The 26,817-nt window shown below is 34.2% G+C and overlaps 1 protein-coding gene across 3 annotated transcripts in view; it reads right to left on the reverse strand.

Annotated features, from left to right (window-relative positions):
- Positions 1-695: 695 nt before the first annotated feature.
- SLC25A16 (solute carrier family 25 member 16) overlaps positions 696-26,817 on the reverse strand; it is a 32,767-nt gene continuing 6,645 nt past the window's right edge. The window contains exons 2-9 of one of the 3 annotated variants that reach the window (XM_088841929.1): positions 25,181-25,273; positions 20,313-20,446; positions 19,249-19,312; positions 13,307-13,428; positions 12,995-13,061; positions 8,314-8,476; positions 4,180-4,248; positions 696-2,379 (exon numbers count right to left, since the gene is read on the reverse strand). In XM_088841929.1, the coding sequence (XP_088698055.1) occupies positions 2,274-2,379; positions 4,180-4,248; positions 8,314-8,476; positions 12,995-13,061; positions 13,307-13,428; positions 19,249-19,312; positions 20,313-20,446; positions 25,181-25,273 (818 nt within the window). In that variant the 3' untranslated portion in view covers positions 696-2,273. Of the gene's footprint in view, positions 2,380-4,179; positions 4,249-8,313; positions 8,477-12,994; positions 13,062-13,306; positions 13,429-19,248; positions 19,313-20,312; positions 20,447-25,180; positions 25,274-26,817 lie in introns of those variants that run through there. The other 2 variants (XM_055425600.2, XM_088841928.1) reach the window with 2 other exon arrangements.

Consider the following 26,817-nt stretch of genomic DNA (forward strand, 5'->3'; position numbering starts at 1 on the left):
AAAGACAGGGACCAAACCGTCCTTGAGCTCATCAGTAAACATCACTAAGCAACTATTATGGTGCCATACACTGTGCTTCTTATAAGGAGATGAAGGAATGGCTCTGCCCATGAGAGAACCAACTAGGAGAACATAAGTAAACATGCAGTAACCAAAAAGTGTGGTACATACCCTGCCAGTGTAATACCCAGAGATAGATGCTACTGGGAATCCAAACCAGACTGTAAGGACAGCTGAGAGATGTCTCAAGGTATGCCCACAAAATGCTGACATAATCCCTGGCACACAATGGGTGCTGAATAAATGAATTTTGAGTACCCAGGGGAAAATGGGATAAGATATTACTGTATATGTGTGTGTGTGTGTGTACATATATATATATTACCACTAAACTTTCAATCTCCACACAGGCCACCATTAAGAGCTAGGAAGGGTACATCACTCATCAATCCCTAGACAAAATCACTGTCCCATTCCATAGACCAGAGGGCTGTACCCACCAAAAGGCAAGAAAAGAATTACAATGGCAATAAAAACAGACGTAGTCGATCTTCAAATGCAAGATAATCTATCAAGATTCACTTTGAGTTATCAATCTGAAATAAATTAAATATAAATACTGTCATTATTTCAAGTATTGTTCCGTTCTGACCGCTTATGTTTATTTATGCTTCAATAGTGTAAATAGTTAAAAGAGAGGAGTAATTGTTGAAATATGAATAAAATTTATTTTTAATAACCTAGCTACTCTGTAACAGACATAGAATGCAAATTTGTATTTAAAAAAATATTTGCAGTCCTCCTTTATTGATAACATAACTGAGATACTTATTTTATACATTTAAGTTATCTTGAGATTTGATAACAGTATTTAGCTACAGTGTAGCCCACAAATGAAAATATACAAAATAGTTTTAGGAACACATGTACACCTGTGGGTATACTTATAAATCATACAAAGATAAACATTTATTGTAAAATAAAGACTTTGAAATGAAACCAGTTCATATAATTTCACCAAGATATGACAAGAAATCTTTATGCAAAAAAATAAAAATTGAAACAGAAATAACACTTTCAACTTAGTTTTCTAATGCCTTAAAAATCATATTAATTCTACAAATTGCTACTTTGGAGGACAGAATTATAACTGTTCCCCTCTCATTTTTTTGTCATGCTTAGAATAAAACATAAAAAAGTACTCTGAACATAATAAATGGAATTCTTACATTTTAAACCATTTTACTATAAAGAATAGCAATTCAGATCATATTTTACATTTCTACTTAAGTTTATATTGCACTAAAATTATTTTATGTGGAAGAACTAGTTGATGTGTTATAACATAATACCTTGGAAAAATTCTTCAACATTCACATCTATATTAATGGATATTTCACAGTCCACTTAAATAAATTTTCTAACATACAACAAATCATCTAACAAAAACAAATCTATAATACTAATTTGTTTTGAGAGCAAAGATATTCAACATTTATTATTACTGCCCTCGGGAAATACAGTGAAATTTAAAAACATACTTAAATCACTCAGAAACTGGTAATAACATTTGAGCAAGACCTGAAAACTCGTGACTTACTGATGAGTGTCTACATGGCTACTTTTTTAATACAATATTTATCAAAAATGAAGAGAAAAAGTGTTTGTCCTTTTATCCAGTGCAGCAGAATTACGAGAAGAGACATATTATGAATAATAAATGCTGGCTTCTAACCTATGTTTCATATAACTTAAAATTTCAGTTCTCATCATTCTGCTGTAATATAACCAAGCCTGTTTATAATAATAACAAAAACCAATGTTACAGTCTTTGAAAATCATGATTATAATTAAAAGTTTGGAATAGCATAATAAAACTAATGACAACCTCTTCAATTCATTTCAAGTTAGTTCTACTTTCAAATAACATTTAAAATGCCTTCCAATAACCTTACTGATTAACCAGCATCAGCTTAGGAATTTTTTTTTGCAATGTTCTAAAATATAACTACTGGCATCAAAAAGTATAGTAAGCACTTTTGCTTTGTGATGAATAGAAAAATCAAGTACTAAAATACCAGTGGTTCCTGTGACAGGGTAAATATCCCCCTTCAAGTAATGTTCTCCCCTAATTAAATTAACATTTTACTTTTCCCTCTGAGAGTTTATTAAGGAAAAGAAATCATGATTTTTTTTAATTGAGGTGAAAAAACTGCTTCATAAGTTCATATGTTGTAAAAGCCACTGCCTGAGAAGGAACGCAGCGAATGTAATTAAGAGATAAACCACGATATAATCCTTTTCGAATTCCATGGTGTCCATAGACATACTTCATAGTCTCCCGCATGGTACTGAAAGAGAATGATAAAATGATGACACCTTTATGCCCAGTCACGAAGAGACAACTTCAGGATCATAACAGCATTTTTTAAAAAGAAGCTAAAATTCCATCTTGAGTAGTTTTTGGAAAGCAAGTGTTAAAACAAGCTAAAAATTCACAATAAAACAGCAATTCATTCCAAACAAGTTCAAAGCATTACTCATAGAACTTTGGGGTTCATTAATACAAAATATTTTGTTTGTATTATGTTTGTGACATTTACTAGCGACACAATTTCATAATAATATTTGAAATACTGATGTAGTCTTTTTAAAGGATATATGAACAGTTGCCCTTTAAGCTCTCATTTCTGCCCAAGTTGTATGCTATAATGAGCAGATGTCATAGAACTAAAGCTTGAAGGACCATCTTTCAGATTTCAGCAATAAAGACTTTCTTGTTTCAGTGTTCTTTCCTTTCAAACCAACATTTTGGGCTTTGTCTTTCTCTTTCAATACGCAATGTGGACTGAAATCTTCAAAAAATTCTTTTGGGTGAATAAAAGCAACTCAGGTTCCTGAATAAATATTCTGCTCTTTCCCTGAGGGACAACTCATCACCAAACAGAATGATTCGAAAGTTATAAATTATAGAAAATTTTATAGTGCTTTGCTATACAATAGTGTGAGCCACTAGCCATATGTGGCTACTGAGTACGTGAACTACTACTACTACTACGAAGTCACTTCAGTCGTGTCCGACTCTGTGCGACCCCATAGACGGAAGCCCACCAGGCTCCGCTGTCCCTGGGATTCTCCAGGCAAGAACACTGGAGTGGGTTGCCATTTCCTTCTCCAATGTGTGAAAGTGAAAAGTGAAAGTGAAGTCGCTCAGTCGTGTCCGACTAGTAGCGACCCCATGGACTACAGCCCACCAGGCTCCTCTGTCCATGCGATTTTCTAGGCAAGAGTACTGGAGTGGCTTGCCATTGCCTTCTCCAAGTACATGAAACTCAGTGGCAAATCCAAAACTGAAAATACCGTGAGTGTAAAATACCCTCTGGATTTCAAATATGTAGTATTTTTTTAAGGGATTAAAAATATAAATAAATAAACAAAAAGGATTAAAATAAGATGACAAAGTGATAAATTTTAGATATATTGGTTTAAATAAAATATTTTAAAACAATTTCATCTGTTTCTTTTTATACTTTTTAAATGTGGTTACCAGAAAAATTTAAATTACATATGTGATTCACATTATATTTCTATTTAATGAAATATAACATATTCACATTATATTTCTATTTTATTTTAGAGCTGCTCTAAAGTGACTTTTTTTTTTTTGGCTCAATGCCTTGCTGGATTTTAGTTCCCCAATCAGGGGTCAAACCTAGGCCCCCACAGTGAAACTCCCAAGTCCTAACCACTGTACTGCCAGGGAATTCCCTAAAATAAAATTTTAATAGGAGGATTGAAAGTGAAAGTATTAGTTGCTTAGTCATGTCCTGCTCTTTGCGACCCCATGGACTGTAGCCTGCCAGGCTCCTCTGTCCATGGAATTCTCCAGGCAAGTATATTGGAGTGGGTAGCCATTTCCTTCTCCAGAGGATTTTCCCAACCCAGGGACTGAATCTGAGTCTCCTGCACTGCAGACAAATTCTTTACCATCTGAGCCACCAGGGAAACCCAATAGGAGGATTAGGACCTGATTAAATTCTTATAAAGTTAACCAAAGCACACTATGGGAGATAAAAATTAAATCTCTAGACGACTTGTGAGATCACAGTCCTATCTCCCTACTTATTTTACACATTACATTTCCTAAAGAAATTGAACAATGACAAATGGAGAACTTACAGGCACTTTTCAAATTCTGGAAGAACAGTTCCTAACTGCATTCGCCGACGTGTTACATCAAATGGGTAGCTAAAAGAAGAAAAAGACAGAAGGACTTAAAAACGATTTTCAATTTTCTACTCAGCAATTATTGAATACAAAGTCCTACGGATAGCTAGGAAATAATGTGTTCCTATTCTCTGACTGTTCTGTCTAACCTGGGAGTCAGGATATAGGCACATGAATAAAGCCAAATAACAAAACCGAGGTCTCTTTGCCCTTTGCAGAAGTGGTTCTCTTGGGTTTGGTGATTCTTCTCTTTTATCACCCAATGTCAAGTTCTATTTATTCCCCAAAGTAAAATGAAATGCCACCTCCTGAAGAAATAAACTGAGTACTTTCCGTTGCTGTAACCCTAAGACAGGGTTTCTTAATTTTGTCACTACTGCCATTTGGATTGGCTAATTCTTAGTTGTGGGGTCTGTCTTGTGCAGTAGGATGTGTAGGCACATCTCTGGCTTCTGCCCAATAGCTGCCAGTAGCACACCCCCAATTGTAACAACCAAAAATGTCTCCAGACATTACTAAACATCCACTAGAGGCAAAACCACCCCCAGTTAAGAATCTCTACCCTAAGTGTATTCAGCAAGTGCCCTTGTATATAGTAGACCAACAAAAATTCTCCTTAAGGGCTAAAATTAACAATACAGATAATTGCATTTAGAGGACAGAAGTAATTTTATGTGGAAAGATTGCCTGGTTCTGTAACTCTATGGTGGGACAAATGTTAACCTGACCTGCTGTCATGATCATTTTGCCATATATACAAATATCAAATCATTATGTTATATACCAGAAAGTAATATAATATGTCAATTATACCTCAACTTACAAATTTTTAGATTGTCTAAAATGAAATATACAAAAGTAATCTCTTTGGAGTAGGACTCAGGTGGTTTTTTTTTATTATATTTTTAGGGCTAATATTGACTACTTAGGTCCTGTGCTAAGCAAGATAAAGTATATTATCTCATCCCATCTTTACATAAGTGCGTGAGATGGTTACTCTTATCTCAATGTTAAGAAAATTGAGTCTTAGAGACATTTTCCCTGCCATAAAACTGCTTTCTACTTTCCTATTCAAAGCTCTCATTCATATATATGTGTATGCTGCTGCTGCTGCTAAGTCACGTCAGTCGTGTCCGACTCTGTGCAACCCCACAGACGGTGGCCCACCAGGCCCCCGTCCCTGGGATTCTCCAGGCAAGAATACTGGAGTGGGTTGCCATTTCCTTCTCCAGTGCATGAAACTGAAAAGTGAAAGTGAAGTTGCTCAGTCACGTCCGACTCGTCACAACCCCATGGACTGTAGCCTACCAGGCTCCTCCGTCCATGGGATTACCCAGGCAAGAGTACTGGAGTGGGTTGCCATTGCCTTCTCCGATATATGTGTGTATATATATATATAAGTGGAAGTCGCTCAGTCATGTCCAACTCTTTGCAATCCCACGGACTATACACTCCATGGAATTCTCTAGGCCAGAATACTGGAGTGGGTAGCCTTTCCCTTCTCCAGGGGATCTTCCCAACCCAGGGATCGAGCCCAGGTCTCCCGTATTGCAGGTGGATTCTTTACCAGCTGAGCCACACATGTTATAAATACACATGTAATATACACATAGTGATATATGACAAAAATAAGTATATAATTCTATATACATTTAAATTTACTATGCAATAGTCATAATTAAAAAACCACCCACATACCAACCAAACAGCTTAAGAAATAACATTAGTAATAGATGAAGTGCCCTATACATATCAATACCATCTCCATGAATTACCAATCTTTTTTTTTTGACCCTGCCTCAAGGCTTGCAGGATCTTGGTTTCCCAACCAGGGAACAAACCTGTGCCCCTTGCAGTGAAAGCACAGACTTCTAACCACTGGACCCCCAGGGAATTCTCCTTCATGAATTATCTTTTTTAAAAAATCATTTATTTATTTGATTATGCCGGATCTTAGTTGTGGCGCGTAGAATCATCAGTCTTTGTTCCAAGATCTTTAGTTGGGACATGCGAACTCTCAGTTGCAGCACATGGGATCTAGTTTCCTGATCAGAGATCAAACCTGGGCACCTGCCAGAGCAGTCCCATGAACAATCTTTTACTGGGAGGTAGAGAGATGAAAAATTTTGTGGGGAATAAAGGGACCAAAACCTCAACCTGAACAATTCAGTCTCTAAGCAGAAAAAGATGTGTCTGGGTAGAAGAAATTGACTAATAGGGAGAAAGTAAGAAGACAATGTATGAGGATCAGAAAGAGGGAAGTAACAATGGGAAAGAAAGAAAACAGCATTCCAGGCAATGTTCTTACATAAAAAATTGCAAAACTGTTTGCATATGTACAATGTGAAAAATGATTTCAAGGTATTATCAGGACTATAAGATTAATGGTTATCAATAACAATAGGAAAGTTGGGGACTAAGGACAGACACGAAAAAGAAAACAAGAAAGTAGTATATGAATTATGGAGTTTGCACTGACAACAGAAGTCCAGGTAGGAACATCCAAGAGGCTACCAGTGGGAACTGGTATGAAGCTGTCAATAGCATTAGTTATCTGTACAGAGGTTGACCTTTGAATCCTTAAAGATAGATGAACTACTCTAGATATTTACAGGAAGAGCAAAGGACTAAAGTCTGGCAAGGTCTTAACAGTATCAGCACAGATAGGTAGAAGGAGGAAAACAGGAATCAGCAAGATGCCTGAAGAGGGAAAGGTGGGAGGATGATGGCCAAGACAGGGCACTGTTTACAAAAACCAAGGAAACAAAACAAGAGGATAAAGGAACTGAGAAGAGCCACTGCATCTGCAAGAGTCAATGCGTGCAGAATCCGAAAAGTGGAAAAGAGAAGACAGATTTTAAGGCTCTAAATTGGAAGTAAATAATAAAGGGGCAGTAAAACCAAGAAGAGAATAGCTAGAGGTGAGCATTCTCTGCAAAAGAACAAGCTACATTTCTAAAAGTAAACTACACTTTTTTTCTTTACCTTCAATCTAGTCTGCTCCTACAATGTATACTGAGTCTGCTTTCACAAAAGTAATCCTTAATTGTAAAATTCAATGAACATCTTACCTTTCAGTACTTATCTTACTTTGACTTTTCTTTTTTCCATTGGATACTATTTTTTTTGAGCCTTTGTGACTCTAGTACTTCCTGTTGTCTTCCTGTTTTTCAGGATACTCCTCAGTCACAGAAATCTTTCCTTCCTCCTGTTCCTGATATGTTCCTGCCTCATAGTATCCCGGCGTCATTTTATCTTATCTATCCAATCTCTCTTGGTCTACAGAAATTCTTTGAAGCCATCTTTCCATTATACTTTCCAAGTAATTTATCTATGTCCCTAACTGGTTATTGTTTAGTCACTAAGGTGTGTCCGACTCTTTTGTGACCCCATGGACTGTAACCTGTCAGGCTTCTCTGTCCATGGGATTTCCTAGACAAGAATACTGGAGTGGGTTGCCATTTCTTTCTCCAGGGGACCTTCCTGACCCAGAGATGGAACCTGCGTCTCCTGCTTGGCAGGTAGATTCTTTATCACTGAGCCCCTTGGGAAGTCCCATATCCCTAATACAACTTATATTAATACAGAATTCCCTTGATTGCTACTGTCTCAAAAAGAGTATTAGCTTCTTGAGGCAACAATTTTGTTCTTCCATCAGTGAAAATCCCAATGCTTAGCATAGTTTCTGGCACAAAGCAGGTCTTTAAAATTTACTACAAGAAAAGTTGTGCCTACAGACACACATATATACACATACTCGATAAATGGCTCAAATTTCAGAAACCTCATATGGGCAAATTCATAAGAAAACATGCTGAAGACTATACTCAGTGTTTCTTGCTAGCTTTCCTTTTCGTTTCTTTTAAAATCCACAGAAATTGAGTAGGTTCAAACTAATTTGGTCAATCTGTCACAAAGTTATTTATAATATGCTTTAAGGGCAGGCACATTGGAAAAATGTATTAAATTAATATTTTTCAAGGGATCCTGTTTTTAATAATCCATTAGAAAAAAATAAAATAACTAACCAATGCTAAAAACCAGGCTTGGATAAACGTATTTGACTTAAGTTGATTAGAAACTTACGATATTGTCTGTGCTATTGCTCCAGCAACACCACCACAAAGTAAGTTTATGTGAGTTTTCAAAACTAAGACATTAGGATTGTCTGATGAAGGTCTGCCAAGAAGGGTGGGAGCATAGGAAAGCCCAACACTCTTTAAGGTACCAAAAGTAAAAAATGAAACACCTGAAAGACAAAATATAAATTCACCACGACGCTTAACAGAATGTAAGCTGTGAGAAGACATCATTCCTACATAATAACCAATTAACTCAATGAACTAACTAACTAACATTTCCTGATTTCCGATATCTGGCTTAATCTAAGATGAAAAGATTTAATTAATGTTTATAAATAACCTAAAGACAACAAAATTACCACCTATAAAAAATTATAGCGTTGGTTTTTCACACACTAGTATAATGTTCAGTTCACTGAATAAAGGTAGTAGTTGAGTATAATGTCACCTTATACATGAATAGAATTAAACAGTTTTACAAGATTTCACATAAGTAAAAGTTAAATTAATGATTAGTAATTTTAAGCAAATATAGCATGTTTATAATAATGATGATAATGTAAGGAAGAGGCAAAAATTTAGAAGTGATAAACCATTATTCCATTCAGTGTCTAATGTTGTCTTCAGGGAATAGCTATGACAATGAGTGACTCAGAAGACACATGGAATCTAATTAACACTGAGTTAAGTTATTGATAATGTGCAATTGGTACTGGCTGACTATGTACATGATTTATAATAGAAACATTAAAAGTCATATGTTAAAAACAATAAAAAGCAAAATTCAAGCATTCCTATCAACTAAACATTAGTCAAAATATCTTGATATCTACTAAATTTTAAAAACATATTTAAAAAGATACTTAATGCTTAAGAACAAATAAGCCCTAACAAAAATTCAGTCTAGGATACTAACTCAATATATCCGTTTATTCTTTATATAAAACTCTTATGAACTTATAGTATTTAATAATGATATACAACTTTTGAATAGTTATACACTTTTATATTCGGGAAATCTATTTGCCAAACACAGAAACCTAAACTACAAAAAAAGGTCACAACAAGGAAATTCATAGCAAATTAAACACAAGTAGGAAAAAAATTGAAATACCTAAATTATGTAGAATGGTATTCAGTGAAATATGACAAAATTTTTTAAAATGTGAATAGTATTCAGAAATATGAAAAAGACTTGGGAAACTGGAAAAAATAAGAAACAAAATTATGTACATACAATAACCGTAAAAAAGGTTTCAAAAATAAAACTAAGAACAAAAAATTAGAAAGAGAAGAACATTCAGTAAAAAAACTAAAGCATTCTAATTCCAGCATAATGGCAATGAAGGTATTCCAAGGGTGTTCATCATTACAGAACAACTATATCCATTGCTGGGCTTACAGAAAGGAATCCCGAGTTTCTAAGAATCCCAAGCAGCACCACCTTCCAAAAATATAATCTAAGGTCCAATTGGGAGTTGTGGCCCATGACAGAAGTGGAGTGACTCTACATTTTGATACCAACAGTCAAGTCATTGAGACAGATCCTGCCGTTGGGCCTTTAGAAGATGGAATCACTGGGTCAGAAACTCAAGTTAAGATCAAGTAACATGCTGGACTTCCCTGGTGGTCCAGTAGTTAAGACTCCACACTTCCAGTGCAGAGGCCATGGGTTCAATCCCTGGTTGGGAAACTGAGATCCCACCTGCCATGTGATGTGGCCAAAAAAAAAAAAAAAGCTAAGAGAAACTCATAGTTAAAGACCACCTGAGGAAAAAAAAACCCACAGGAAATAACAAACTAAATAAACAAAGACCACCAGGCATAGGAGGAGGCAAATAAACTTCTATATTGATAAAAATTTGGGGAGTAAGGATTCAGGAAAATAAACAAACAAGAAAGGAATATAAAGAAACATAAAAAGAAAAACAAGTGGAAATCAATATCAAGGTAAAGAAACAAGTCCAAATATATCAATAATCACAACAACCATTAAGTAGACTAACTGGCAATTAAAGATTTTACTGACTGGATTAAAAAAAAATATTCAGCTATATGATGATCACAAAATAAATACTTAAAACAAAAACATGCAAAAGTAGAAAATGAAAGGATGAAGAAAGATAACCCAGGCAAATATTAACTTGGATCTAGGTGAAAAAATTATGAATTCAGGGAATTTGAACAATGACAATATACTAGATAACATTAAGAAAGTTTCATAATGGTAAGACAAATACCATATGATAGCACTTCTATGTGGAATCTAAAATATGACATAAATGAACCTATCTAAGAAACAAAATCAGAGACACAGAGATTGGTGGTTCCCAAGGAAGAGGGGGTTGGGGAAGGAAGGCTGGGGTTAGCAGTTTCAAGCTTTTATATATAGAACAGATAAACAAGGTCCTACTGTATAGTACAGAGAACTATATTCAATTCCTATGATAACCCAAAATGGAAAAGAATATATTTTTAAAAAAGAATGTAAAAATAAAAGTTTCATAATGGTCTGTGGTTATACTTATTAAAAAAAAAAGCATAGCGCTGAATACTGGAAATACTGTGGGTGAAATATAATAAAGTGAATTTGCTTTAAAAAAATTTGGGGGGTAAAAGGTTAAGAGAGTAAGGAATTAGAATAGATGAAAAACGATGTGTCATCAGGTGACCACTATAAAGTTAGATGGGTACATGGTGATTCATTATACTACTGCCAGTTTTTTAATATGTTTGAAATTTTTGAATTTTAAGTAAAAACAAATGAATAAAATACACTCAAAGGATGAAACTAAAGCAGGTAGTTAAGGGAAAAAAAAAAACCCAAAGGCCAAAAATTAATGAGTTAAGCACACAATTGAAGAATAAACCCAAGAGAAAAGAGATAATTAATGCATGAACAAGAATCTATGAAATGGAAAATATAGACTAGATAAGAGAAAGAAAGCCAAAATTGATTCTTTATAAAATCAGATAACCAATAAAAGAAATAAAAAAACAACATAACTACAGATAGAGCAGATGTGAAAAAAATAAGAAGAAATAAGGAAAACCTTTTGCCAAGAAAATTGAAAACAAACACAAAACAGTCAAGTTCAAAATGGTAAAGAAATTTTCTTTACCAAAAATCACTCACAGAGACAGAAAACCTAAATGGTCATATAACATATATGGTCATATAACAATTCAAGAAATTAAACCAGTATTTAAAAATCATCTCACAATAAAAACTTTCAAGACACAGATAATTCTCATAATTTTATACAAATTGTTCCTGAGGATGGAAATAAGGAAATACTCTTCAACTCATTCTATGAGATCTATGTAACCATGATACCCAAATCACACAAGGATGTTACAAGAAGAGAAAATTGCAAACTAATCTCACACCACACTCATAAATATAGATACAAAACTTCTAAAAACAATTAGTGAATGGAATCCAATAGGATAGAAAAAGATCACTGGATCATAACCAATTTGGGCTGACATTAGAACATCTATTAAAGTCATTCATCAAATTAATAGATTAAATGAAAAAACTTATCACATCAGTAAATGCAGAAAAGGATGTCTGATAAGATTCAACACCAAGTTCAGATAAAAATTCTTAACATACTACCTGATAAATAGTACATTAGGCTAAATAAATAGGTAAATAAATACTAGAAACATTTCCTTTAAAATTCAGAAATGATCGCTTCTCGGCCTTTCGGCTAAGATCAAGTGTAAAATCCAGTAATGAGCCAAAATGCCAACTATCACCACTTTTATTCATTGATTCACTGTAGATCCTTAGCTAGTACAGCAAGATAAACATAAACAGACAAATAATGACTTGAACTGAAGTGAGAAAAATGATGTTATTTGTACAGGATGTGATGGTCCACACAGGAAATCCAAAGCACTTACAAGTAACATGGTAACTGGCTACAATACCAACAAGTAGAATGGCTAGCTATAAAATCATATAAAAATTAAATCAAGCAATAAACTGAAAATGTAATGTTTCTAAAAGACACAACAAAGCTTATAAGGTCCAAGCTCCGTATGCAATTTCATTCAGAATTCCAACAAAGTCTGTTGTGCAACATCAAAAAATGATTCTAAGTTGTATGTGGAATAGCAAGACATCTACAGTCCTTCAGTTCAGTTCAGTCGCTCAGTCGTGTCCGACTCTTTGTGACCCCATGAATCACAGCACACCAGGCCTCCCTGTCCATCACCAACTCCCGGAGTTCACTCAAACTCATGTCCATCGAGTCGGTGATGCCATCCAGCCATCTCATTCTCTGTCGTTCCCGTCTCCTCCCACCCCTAATCCCTCCCAGCATCAGACTCTTTTCCAGTGAGTCAACTTGTTGCATGAGGTGGCCAAAGTATTGGAGTTTCCTACAGTCCTTACATTACAGTCCTTACATTACTCAAAAAAAAAAGAAACATAAGGTCAGGGGACTTGTCCTACCAAATATAAGGACTTATTATAAAACTGCACTCTATTATTGTTTTAAGAAGTAACACTATAGATCACTGGGGAAAGAAGAAATTATTTAATCAATGGTTATCCTTAGAAAGGAAAAAAAGTAATTCTGGACAGATTGGGGCTTAAATAATAAATGCTCAACTTTAAAATCATTCCTACAACAAAATGAAAAACCCAAGATGTTGCCAAATTTAAAACATACCTGCATATGGAGCCATTCCTAATATAGTAGGCATCAAGCCTCTGTAAAATCCAAGGAAACCACCTTCCTTTTGCATGAAGAAAAAATAGAAGTAAAATTACATTGAGCTCATTATGATAAATGCAAAAGAACAAAAGCATACATTATAATGGAAATATTATCCTGGACCCACACTAAAACACAGATATGCTTTCATAATTATTACTAATGTTAATAATTATAAGTAAAACAAAAACTACTTACATAACATTAAAAATAATTGCCTAAGTATAAAAGGGCATGTTATAGACAAGAAAAGTAAAAATGAAATACCTTTGCATAAATCGTTTTGAATGCATGAATAATTCCTGTATAAGTGTGTTCCCCTTTCACCTGGAATGCTAGGCGTACTCGAACCATGTCAAGAGGGTAAGTACAGATAACTGCTGTCATACCTGAAAAGAAAGGAGAAACTTAAAATGTGTAAGAATCATTTTATATATATCTTTCCTATCATTAATAATGTCTCAAATTATATAGTAATGATGAAAACCCAATGAAATCAAAGGTAATATTAATGACAGAATTATATAATAATATTATCAGCTAAAAACCATCTTTTCAAATTCTTCCCACTGTGAAGTTAAAATATTAGCACCTAAAGAACACAGTGTTAGTGGATCATAAGTATTTTAAAAATTTTATTACTTGTCAGATATCAGAAAAGAAAAACTGACTATCTCCATAGCAGTAGGCAGGACATTTGACGTTTTACTTATTTTTTCTAATCCTAAAATGGAGATATGCTTAACTTACCTAAAGAATTCTTTTAAAAATAAAATAAGGGCACTTTTAAAAAAAAATTCAAAGCATAATCAGTATCTTCTTTTTAAAATTTAAGTAAGGGGAATTCCCTGGTGGTCCAGTGGTTAGGACTCCATGCTCTCAGTGCCAAGGGCCTGGATTCAATCCCTGATCAGTGAACTAAGATACCCTGTGGCATGACAGAAAAAAAAAAACAACTGAAAAATAAATATTATTTAGATAAATTTGTTACTGACTAAACATAATAAGGGGCTTCCCTGATAGCTCAGCTGGTAAAGAATCCGCCTGCAATGTGGGAGACCTGGGTTCAATCCCTGGGTTGGGAAGATCCCCTGGAGAAGGGAAAGGCGACTCACTCCAGTATTCTGGCCTGGAGAATTCCATGGACTGTTGTCAGACACGACTGAGCGACTTTTACTTTAAACATAATAAAAATATAATGTCCAAAGTAATAGAAACAATTTGTTTTAGGGATAAAATCTCTTGATAAGCTAATTTAGTTATTAAGTCCTAGATTTTATCAACATATGATTTATAAAAAATTCCATAAGCTAACAAGCTGAGCTTTTATTTTTATCTTCTTTATTGCAGTATAGTCAATGTATGAATTACTTTTTAAATTAAAAATAGTCTTCTATTTTTGTAAAGCACCAAAGACTTGGCCAAATCCACAGAGTTTCTGTATGACAGAGTAGAATTTGAGACTAAATTTTCTGGTTCATATCACAACACATATTGCCTTCCCTATAATTACATTTTCTCAAACATTTACTTAATACTTTCTAATATTTAATTTTTAGTTCAGAAATTCGAGCAGTCAGGGCTTCCCTGGTGGCTTAGTGGTAAAGAAGCCGCCAGAATGCAGGAGACACAGGTTTGATCCCTGATCCAGGAAGATTCCCACATGCTGTGAAGCAACGAAACCTGCGCACCAAAACTACCTACCGCAGGCTCTAGAGCCCACGCTCCATAACAAGAGAAGCCACCACAATGAGAAGCCCACCACAACTAAAGAGTAGCCCCTATTCGCAGCAACTAGACAAAAACTCCTGCAGCAACAAAGACCCAGCACAGCCATAAATAAAGTTATTTTTTAAAAAAGAAGAATTCCAGCAGTCCAGTTGTTGCAAATGTCAATCCTTCATTTCAGTCAATTTGATTTTAAGCTCTCCATCTGAACTATTTGTTTTTAAGCTATTCATTTCCCAACTATTTAACTTGGTTTTTTTTAATCTATTAGTATCCAAACTAGTCATGTCTGGCAGTCCAGGCAGTGACTTTTATAAATGGCCTCTTTTAAGTCTGAGTCTAAACCAATACAGTGCAAATGTGATGTTCCTAAGACAAGGTTTGGCGGTAATACCATGTTTAATTCACAGCAAATATCTTATTATCCAGATATTTTAAAAACTACATATTTTGCAGCGTGGCTTAATTTTTTGCAGTTTGTGCTAAATATTTTTCAAGGGAAATTTTTACAAAATAAAATGAAGAGAGATTTTCTATAAACAAGTTTCATGTTTATTGAAATAGTTCACATTAAGGAGTTTAACAACTATAAAAAAGAATCAAAAAACTGACGATTTTTTAAGGCTTGATCATGGTGACACAATTTAGTTAAACATAAGATTTTGCTAGGATTTATTTATCTAAATCATCACTATTCATTTTATTTTTTAAAATTCTGTAAACTTTTACAACTCCTGTATTTTTTTTCTGCTTCCTATCTGGATCACTTTTGTTTTGCCTCTCGCATTTGCTCTCCCAGACTCCATTTATTTCTTCTTTCCTCTTACACAGCCCAAGCCTTCTCATTGTCTTCTTACTGGCTTCAAGTGGCTTAACATGAAATAAATGGATTAACAAAGTGACCAAAATAGTAAACTCCATAGAAAATAAGGTCATCCAGAAATTTGTAAAGGTAAAGGAGGCATTCAATCCCTGGGTCGGGAAGATCCCCTGGAGAAGGAAATGGCAACCCACTCCAGTATTCTTGCCTGGAGAATCCCATGGACAGAGAAGTCTGGTAGGCTACAGTCCATGGGGTCTCAAAGAGTCGAACACGACTGAGTGAGTTCACTTACTTACTTACTTAAAGGAGGCATTAGCTTAAAAGCTATAAGACTATAAGTCAGGCTGAGGAACTGCCATAATATAACTGTACCTCAGAGAATGGTAAAAACAATGCCTATGATTACTATAATACCCAACTGATGATCTAGTTTTACAATTTTTCAGCCAGTCGATTTCAGCATGTGCTGTGTTTCTTTTGAATTTGAGCAATTAATCAAATCTTCCTAAAGAAAGACAAAATCTTTTAACCAGTATGTTTAAAAATTACAAATTTTTTTTTTGGGGGGGGAATGTGCAGGGGTTGTTGTCTGATATTTCTAAAAGCAACTCAATGATTTAAATGTAATTTTAAACTTTAGAATTTAGCAAGAAAATTTTTAGTAATTTCGTACTCTGATAAATCTTGAAAATTCCTGAAGATTTTAAACGTTTATTTATCCTTGGAATAAGTGGGAGGTGAGAACTATTCTTCTGATAATCATATTTTACCCTTCACTCGAAGTATAAAATTATGAAGCCCTAAATAGGAAAAGGAAAAGGAGTATGTCAAGGTTGTATACTGTCACCCTGCTTATTTAACTTATATGCAGAGTACATCATGAGGAACGCTGGGCTGGAAGAAGCACAAGCTGGAATCAAGATTGCTGGGAGAAATATCAACAACCTCAGATATGCAGATGACACCACTCTTATGGCAGAAAGTGAAGAGGAACTAAAAAGCCTCTTGATGAAAGTGAAAGAAGAGAGTGAAAAGGTTGGCTTGAAGCTCAACATTCAGAAAACTAAGATCATGGCATCTGGTTCCATCACTTCATGGGAAATAGATGGGGAAACAGTGGCTGATTTTATTTTTTTGGGCTCCAAAATCACTGCAGATGCTGACTGCAGCCATGAAATTAAAAGATGCTTACTCCTTGGAAGGAAAGTTATGACCAACCTAGACAGCATATTAAAAAGCAGAGACATTACTTTGCCAACAAAGGTCCTTCTAGTCAAGGCTATGGTTTTTCCCGTGGTCATGTATGGATGTGAAAGTTGGACTGTGAAGAAAGCTGAGCACCGAAGAATGGATGCTTTTGAACTGTGGTGCTGGAGAAGACTCTTGAGAGTCCCTTGGACTGCAAGCAGATTCAACCAGTCCGTTCTAAAGGAGATCAGTCCTGGGTGTTCATTGGAAGGACTGATGCTAAAGCTGAAACTCCAATACTTTGGTCACCTCATGCGAAGAGTTGACTCACTGGAAAAGACTCTGATGTTGGGAGAGATTGGGGGCAGGAGGAGAAGGGGACGACAGAGAATGAGATGGCTGGATGGCATCACCGACTCGATGGAGGTGAGTTTGAGTGAACTCCGGGAGTTGGTGATGGACAGGGAGGTCTGGCGTGCTGTAATCCATGGGGTCGCAAAGAGTCGGACATGACTGAGCGACTGAAATGAACTGAACTGAACTGAAGCAGAGAAAAGTTTATGACATCTTACATTATTCAAACAATAAACAATACTGCACTGTAAAGTAAGTTTGAGGTTATTCAACTAAGTTCTGATTCACTTCATGATGACTATGTCAATGTTTTTTTAAAATACCACATTGGACTTAGTGGTTAAGACTATCCACCTCCACTGCAGGGGGTGAGGGATCCATCCCTGGTCAGGGATCTAAGACTCCACATGCCATGGAACAGCCAAAATAATAATAATAAATTAAAATTAAAACATAATTGAAGGGCTTCCCTAGTGGCTCAGGGGTAAAGAATCCACCTGCCAATGCAACAGACATGGGTTCAATCCCTGGTCCAGGAAGACTGCACATGCTGCGAAGCAACTAAGCCCATGCATGCACCACAACTACTGAGCCCTCTTGCCCTACAGCCTATGCTCCACAACAGGAGAAGCCACCACAATGAGAAGCCTGCACACCACAACAAGAGAAAAGACTACAGCAACAAAGACCCAGCACAGCCAAAAATAAATAAATGAAATTATTTTCAAATAATTTATAATTGAAGTTCCTTTGGTTTATTATTACTTTCCAGTATATAATGAAATTTTGATGTTAAGTTGACTTTCATTTCATAAAAATGAAGCTGAAAGCACCAAATGAACATGCTATTCAATCAATAATCAAGTGTCATGAAAAGAAAATAATACAAAGCAGGATTTAACTCATAATCCTACTTCATCTTTCCTACAACCCTGAAAGAAAGAATTTGACCAGTCACTTATAAAATTGAAGAGACAAAAAATTTTAAAAGTGATGAATAAATGATGAATTTTTAGATTTGAAAACTTTATTAAAATTTTCCTTCTGTAAAATGAGAGATAATCATGGCACTTTCTTCATAGTATTGTTCTTTGAACTACATGTCAAGCACCCAAAAATTACAAGTCAAGTACAAGTACTCAGGTCTGTGACCAGTACAAAGAAAGTGTACAATACATGTTAGCACTGTCATGCCAGTGTGAAATACCAGTTGACAGATAGCTGTTGCTCCAGCTCCCAAGATCTCCCCCCAGCATGCCTGTGATAGTCCTCTCCCATAACCAGAACTCCCACCACCACCACATACCATTCCCTGATCCAGCCATGAAAAAGCTAATTGGAGGCTTTCAAAACCTGACCTATTCGTTAGCATCTCTACAGTTGTTTTGCTGAACATTTTGAATACTATTCCTGTTTATTTTTTCTACTTACTGATCTTGGGTCAGCCTATCGGAAGTGAAAAAGAACTAAGTAAACATTGGATAAAGCAAAACTATGGATAAGGTAGGTCAGGTTGCACAGTATAAATCTAGGTCCAAAAAAATCAAAATCCTATAAACCTTGTGATATCCACAAAAATTTAAGATTTTGATATATCACCTTCCCATGGTCTTAATAATGGTACATTCTTACCTTAAAATACAATAATTATTTACAAAAATAAGAAAGATCTACGTACTGATACAGGAAAGAGTCTTGAGATAATTGTAAAACAAAAGTTCTAATCCTATAGAATAGTACTGGAAAAAAGCATAACATAAGAAACTGCTATTAATAATATGACTGCTTCCAGGGAGTGGAACTATTTTCATTCTATAGGACTATGTATTATTATAGCCATTATAATTTAAAATTTTTTGAAAGAAAAAAATACACATTTCCAGAAGTAGATCTGTCAAAGGAAACATATGTTTCACATAGTTTTAAGTGTAGATTACTCCTTACCATCTCCTACTGTAAAAGCCTCTGAGTTGGGATATAAATGATTTCTTGCATAAATGAGCATAGGAAGATAACAAATGTGTGCTATGTGATCATGTCACACATACCACCTAAAGCAAATTAAGTATTTAAATAGGAAATTAATTTGAAGAAATAAAATATACCCACTCCTTACCTGCCATGGATCCAGCCATTAATCTGTGCACATGACCAGAAACTCCCAGTTTTGTAGTAATTAGCTAGAAACCAAAAGCAACAAATTAAATGAGATATTTCTTAAATGCTGTCAACTTCGCTGTTTAATGATAAAGACTTTTCAAAAGGGTTATAGAACTAGCTTTTTTTTTTAAACAAAGGAAATTAGCACTGAATGTGAGTGAAATGAGCACAATTATAGAAAGTTGATCAGTGTTATATCACATCAAAAGGAGGTCAGTTATTTCCTCTGTCGCAACCTCTGTCGCAAGAGTCGTACACGACTTAGCGACTAAATAACAGTTTCCTCTGCAGCATCTGCTCTGATTATGCACTTTTACAGAAACAATATTGCCAAATATACTATACTACACACTGATGACCACAAATACTTAAAGTGTGAATGGGAGTAGTAGGAATAAAATGTAAATGAAGCATTTATTGAAGTCTTGATATAATAGCATTGACTCTGTCTGACTAGGTTAGACTGTTGTTCCCAATCTCTACTGCTTACTTTTCATTTTAAGATACCCTGTGATATGTAATGCCTTTAATCCCTTTCTACATTAAGATGTTTGAGAGGATAAACTTTCAGTCAGGCAGAGAAGAGAAACTTAGTGAGTACGATGGGGAAAGGTGTTAACTTACAACGTCACTTAAAAACAGACTTTCAAAATATGGTTCCACTATTTTATTTATTAGGAAAATCCAAAGTCTCAATATTTCTCTCCTACAACTGAGAAACAAAAAGCACATCAAAAAGCTATTAATACTTTATGGATTTACTATCATCCACTTGGCTCTTCTTCATAAGTCTGAACATAAACAATCTAGTCAAAAATGACTAACAATTCTGGAACAGATAACTCCAAACTCAAGTTATATTTAAAATTTCAAATTATCAGAAGTCTTATTCCTTCAAAAAGGCATTACTTTACCCATTCATTCAAAGTAACATTAAAGGCCAAAGCAAATGCCTTGACAACTAAGTATGCTATTCAAAGATATAAAAGAGGAAAAAAAAAAAGATAAAAGTTCAAGTACCGTTTTATATTGCTCAAATGCCATAAACTGGATTGCACCATAGGGAAAAATTCGAATCATCATTGCACCATTCCCTTTATACAATCCAAGGTATCCCTCCTTTTTGGGAACAGCACGCAATGTAGCAAATACTCCTATTTTTAGAAAGATTTTTAGAAGAAAAATACTATTACAACAGAGAAAACTGCCTAAATCCAAATTTTCATGACAATCACAGATAAATAGTACTATGCCATCATTCATGATATAATTTTGCTTGACGAATTACATGAATACTAATTTCTGTATAACACTTAAAGCTACTTGAAATACATCATATGTCCAAATAATACAAACATTCCTCATGTAAACATGTCGAACACGACTGAGTGTAAACATGTAAAACATAGCAAGAACAGCTACAAGTTATAGTAAATTATTAATTAAATATATATAACCAAAAAAATTAATAGAAATTATATTCAAAGTCCAGAAATTGCAATGCAGATGACTAGGTATCTAGAAGGATGAAGGAAGGTTTCCTAGACTGACCCAGATACATATGTGGTTTGTTCAAGCAGGAAACTGCTAATAAAAGAAACAAAAAACCTACCAATTAAAAACTATTTACACAAGTACACAGCACCACCTATGACATATTCTTACCATAAATAAAAAATGAACGTATATCCAATCAAAGTCTAGATGTAACTATCAATTTACAGAAAATACGGGTGATATAAGAAGACACTAAATACTATCGGACACTGGTGGTCTAGTGGTTAGTTAATTCATTAGTTAATTACTTAATTTTTAAAAATAACATGGGACATAATCAACCAAATTCAGAACATGGAGGATTCTATAGGACAAATAACCCAGTTTTTCTTTCCCCATAAATAAACAGGAAAAAAGTAAAGAAGTATAGGAAAATGTTATAGGCCACAAGTAATGTATCAACCAATTCTAACACTGTAAAATATTGATGTCATATGAATCCTGATTAAACACACAAACTGTAAAAACAAAAAAAAAGTTGATAAGACTTTCATGGAAATCTGAACATTTAATGGATATTATATAATATTAATAAATTATTATTATTTTGGGGGTAGTCTTTCTAGTCTAGAGATGTATGCTGAGACAATTATGAATGGAATAAAATCTGGAGCTTAACTTAAAATATGCCAGTGGGGAGAGGGAATGGTATAAGAAATGGAATTGACCATATGTTGCTAATTGTTGAAGCAGAGTGATGGGAACCTGGGTCTCATTATATCATTCTCTCTACTTCTGTATGCTTCAAAGTTTCCATAATTAAAAGTAAAAAAAAAAAACTAAATTCAGGGCAAATTTTTATTAATATACTTCAATTAGGAGTACAGATAAACAAAAGACTAAGTTCTGGTCTGACATATTGATGTTTATTATTCCAATAATACCAATCATTAATCCTATTTGTAGTACAGACTTCTACATTCCATTATGAAACTATTTAAATTATATCATTAAACTATTTAAGTTCAAGTTTCTTTCCAAATTTTCCAAACAAAAATTTTATCAAATATGAAGGTAAATCACTGGGCTGATTTCAAAGTTTAGAATTCAAGAAACCTTTTGATCTCTTCCCAGAAATTAAAACTGGTAGGTACTTATTAACATCCAAGAAAAGATAAACTCAAAAGCATTTTTAATAAACAGATATCTAAGTGGACTAATTATTAAAAAGAATTTTATTTATATATATAAACATATATACATATAATACATAAAGTTCTTCCAAAATATATGAATAATAAAACTAAATATATTCAGATACCACCCCTAAGTTCTATCAAAAACACCTTCCTGCTGGAAGAGAAGACTAACATTAAACTCAGTTTAAGATACTGAAATGTGTTTTTAACAATTTAGGGGTAATTAAATTTAGAACAATGGCCATGGAGCAGGTACAGGAAGGCTGACAATGAGGGAGAAGTATAGAGGAGGTCTCAATTGTACTGATAATGATTATTTCTGAAGTTCTGTGTGGCTCCAAATATGTTTATTAAATTATTCTCTAAAACTCTTTGTTACAAATATTTAAAGGGAAATAATTAGTAGAAGTGAAATAGATAAAGTACTTTCAAAAAAAGGAAACCAGAAGACAAAGAGCAGGGGAAGGTGGCTGGGGAGGACACAAGAAAAGTACAATGAACAGAAAACATAAATCTATAATTGAAAAAGAAATCTAAATTATATAAATTCTTCTGTTAAAAGCCAAAGATGCTCAAATTCTGTTAAAAGGCCAAATCTAGCAATATGCTTTTCACAAAAATCTCACCTAGGGAAAAAAAAAAACACTGGATGTTGAATGATTTCAAATGGCATTTAAATATTCTTTGAAAAAAATAAATAAATAAATATTCCTTGAGATAATTACACTGTTTTTTTCTCTTTCAACCTATAGTCTGTACTATTATTACTTTGGGAAATTGAGATTTTTCTTTATGGTATAACACTTAACCAATTTTTGCATGTGTTATAAGCATATTTGGAAAGAATATATATTCTCTTTAGGGTTCAAAGTTTTCTGTGTCTATGTTATATCAAGCTTATCTGTTTTTCAGATCCTTTTCTGTATCCTAATTATTTTTATCAAGCTAGAATTGCAAGGAACATTTCATAAAATATAAGCATATGCCTGTGTAAATACACATAACCTCCGAAGGGAAATGGAAGAAAATTGTAAAAATGTTTAATTCTAATGAAGAGATAAAGAGAGAGAAAGATGTTTGCTTTTATACTTTATGAATTATGAACTTGTGAAAATATTATACATTCAAAAAATAAAACATAAAGATAGCAAAATTAAGAGGATTTTAAAATAAGCCTATTACGATTCAACTCCCTATTTTTATATCACATTGGTTATAAAAAGTTAAATGGAGGTCAAAGATTTACAAAATATTACAGGAAAAAAATTCCTTACACTCATTGCAAATTGGGGAAGAAGAAATTCTAATTACAACCCTTGTTTTTCATTTGGACAGAATAATTTTGATTCAAAATAAAAAGTAGTTTTTGATGCCTCGGAAGTAATGCTATACACTTTTTAAAAGAAGCAAAAGTGAAAGTCTTATTCAATAGCATATCTTTTTCATCTTTGTGAAAAATCATGTTTGCTTTTAAATTTAACCAAAGCTTAAAAACTACCTTATGCATGTAAAAAGTGAGGCATATAGAATAAAATGCCCAACAACATTTTTCAAATAAATTAAAAAGCCACTAACACTGTTTTTTGGGGGGTTGTATATTTCACAGATACATGAAAGTACACCAGTATGCTCATTGCTGCATTCCAGGAATTCTATTTCAAATTCTGAATGCCTTGTAGGGTACACTGCAACCCATGGCATGCAGCCCTGTAGAGCGTGAAATCTAATGTGAATATGTAACCTAATGATTACAAATCAGGAAACAAAACAGCATACATCAGCATGGGGAGAAGTTTAAAGGAATAAAACAATACTGTTCAGACATTCATATGTTGGGTCATTGTTAAACACCACCAGATACTGAGTAATATAACTCCTTTCATCCTCAATTTAGACAACAAAAGAAAATCATTTCCTTCCTTTCCAGTTTTGTATATAGTCTCTCAATAATTTCAAAGATCTGATTCTTTTAATACCTGAGTGAGCAGTACATGGTAAAGATAATAAATTCATTCCTGGACACAGAGAATTTTTTTCTTTCAATTTAAAAAGCAGATTTACTTACTGACAATAAAATGAGCCACAATAAATAAAAATAAAATCACGTTTTAAAAACCCAATTGTTAACTGAATTATTCACTGTTTAAATATCCTTCTTATAAAATGATGGATAGATCATGCAGAGCATACATCATTGAAGCATAAAACTGTAAAAGCAATGGAGTGTTATGAGTTAGTTGCCTTGACCTAACTTTTTTCTTGGTGTCTGTCCGCATTAATTTTTTTGTTTTAAATCTTTTGCTCTCTAATTTAAAAGTTAAGATATGTTCAATATGTATTACAAATAAGCGTAGAGGAAAAAAATTACCTATAATCTCACCATTGAAAATTAAGCACTTAATGTTCATATTTCTCCTTCTAGAATTTTCTCTAAACAGACATTTACTTACATAAAATGCAATGTCATTAAATCATGTGCAATATTTTTTATTTAACTGTTATGAACATCCTTCCTAGTCAGTTAATATTCTTTTATAATTTTTATGATTGCAAGAGAGTCTATAATATGGACTTACTTATTTAAATAATACTTATTATTTAACTTAACCAATTCTCTATTATTAAACATTGTGGTTGGCTCTCAATTTTTAAACCAACAGAAATAATACTTTGATTCTTGTATATACCTCTTGTATATATAGTTAATTATAATAGCTAATTTTTATGTCTGTAAGGAACAACTAAGGACTTGATATTTCTTTAACAATGCAAGTTTATCAATATATACTAACTGCACTGGATTCTGTTTGTCCTAAGGTATCTACAACACACTTAAGTGTTTAAAGGAACAACCTAATCTGTATCACTAACTGTATTTTTTGTTTTTTAATCAAGCTAAGCTGTCACGTGTGTCTGTTAAGGACGTGATTTGCTAATCTCAATAAACAAATATGTAGTATTTACTTCAGTGATTCAAACATTTTAGTTCAGAGTACATTAGTACCCTAAAATGATAACTACATAACCAATATCGTAAATGAAAATATTAAAATGGTAACAGCTACATCCCCTGTAAATGTGCCTCCAAACCTGAACTCCCTTTTGTGTCCTCTTTCCACTATAATTCACAACTAGAAACCAAGCCAGCAAATGGATAAGTTTCATTTTTATCTTCAGCATCTGTCAACTCACCCAAATGTCTGTAATGGTGGTTGTGAGCTTGTAACAAAACCTTTACTCGATCCAAAGGAGCAACTGTTGTTTTGGCACAGCATCCAGCAATACCTACAAAATTTGAAAAGATCAGGAAGACATGGCATACCATTTCTTTCCAAATAGAAATCATGATTAAATTTATTTGGCTAATAAACAAATAATAAATAAATAAATTTGGCTAATAAATAAAAAATAAAATTCGGACACAACTGAACTGATGCGAAGAACTGACTCATTGAAGAGTCTGATGCTGGGAAAGATTGAAGGCCGGAGGAGAAGGGGTAGACAGAGGATGAGATGGTTGGATGGCATCACCGACTCAATGGACATGAGTCTGAGTAAACTCTGGGAGTTGGTGATGGACAGGGAAGCCTGGCATGCTGCAGTCCATGGGGTCTCAAAGAGTCAGACACAACTGAGCAACTGAACTGAACTGATTCAGCTAACAAACTCTCTAATCTCTCATTTGATCTCCATAAACAGAACTGCCCAGAAGCAGAGACATGAAGATGATTGGCTCCCATTCTCTATAACTTAATAATTGAGCATGTCAGGCTTGAAAATAAGTTTAAAGAGTGTAAATCTGCCCCCTAATTGCTGATGAACACTGGAATCTTGCTAAATGTGGTGATGGGACAGACACTTGGAGGTATTTGCATAGCTACAAGACTCTGTTTGAAACATCTTCTTCCGGATGACTTCTCATTGAAATAACCAAATTTTACCCATAAAATTCAGTTATTCATTTACAGCACAAGAAGTTTATTCTTACAAGTTACCCAGATTATAGTACTTTTGTTACAGAAGGCTGAACAGACTTAGACATTTTTGTGAAATACCTTACATGCAATAACCACTCAACCAAATGAGTCATTACTATGAGAAAAAGGTGGACAAAAAGTCCTTGGTGTCTTTTCTATGATTATGTTCAGCCCTTCATCACTGCATATTTGTTAAGAAAGATGCAAGAGTACCGGAACTCTGTGAGTCCCTTCACTACTACATTCAGTCATCCAGCAATTATGTATTTTGTCTCTACCACAGGCCACTGTGCAGACGTGTTGATGAGAGTAAAGTACATACACGGGCTTTAACATAAATCAGAATCCAGTTCAGCCCTACTAGCTTGGCATGCTAAGGTGACAATATATAAAGACTTTGTGTTGTATACAGTTTGTGCTCCCCGAAATTCCAAACTGGGAAAGGAGTACATCCAGGCTGTATATTGTCACCCTGCTTATTTAACTTATATGCAGAGTACATCATGCAAAATGCCAGGCTGGATGAAGCACAAGCTGGAATCAAGATTGCCGGGAGAAATATCAATAACCTCAGATACGCAGATGACACTACCCTTATGGCAGAAAGTGAAGAAGAACTAAAGAGCCTTTGATGAAAGTGAAAGAGGAGAGTGAAAAGTTTGGCTTAAAATTCAACATTCAGAAAAATAAGATCATGGCATCCAGCCCCATCACTTCATGGCAAATAGATGGGGGAAACAATGGAAACAGTGAGAGTCTTTGTTTTGGGGGGCTCCAAAATCACTGCAGATGGTGACTGAAGCCATGAAATTAAAAGACGTTTGCTCCTTGGAAGAAAAGTTATGACCAACC

This window comes from Moschus berezovskii, chromosome 12, assembly GCF_049115385.1.
Source record: "Moschus berezovskii isolate FMDL1 chromosome 12, NW_MosBer_1.0, whole genome shotgun sequence".
Taxonomy (NCBI): Eukaryota; Metazoa; Chordata; class Mammalia; order Artiodactyla; family Moschidae; genus Moschus; species Moschus berezovskii.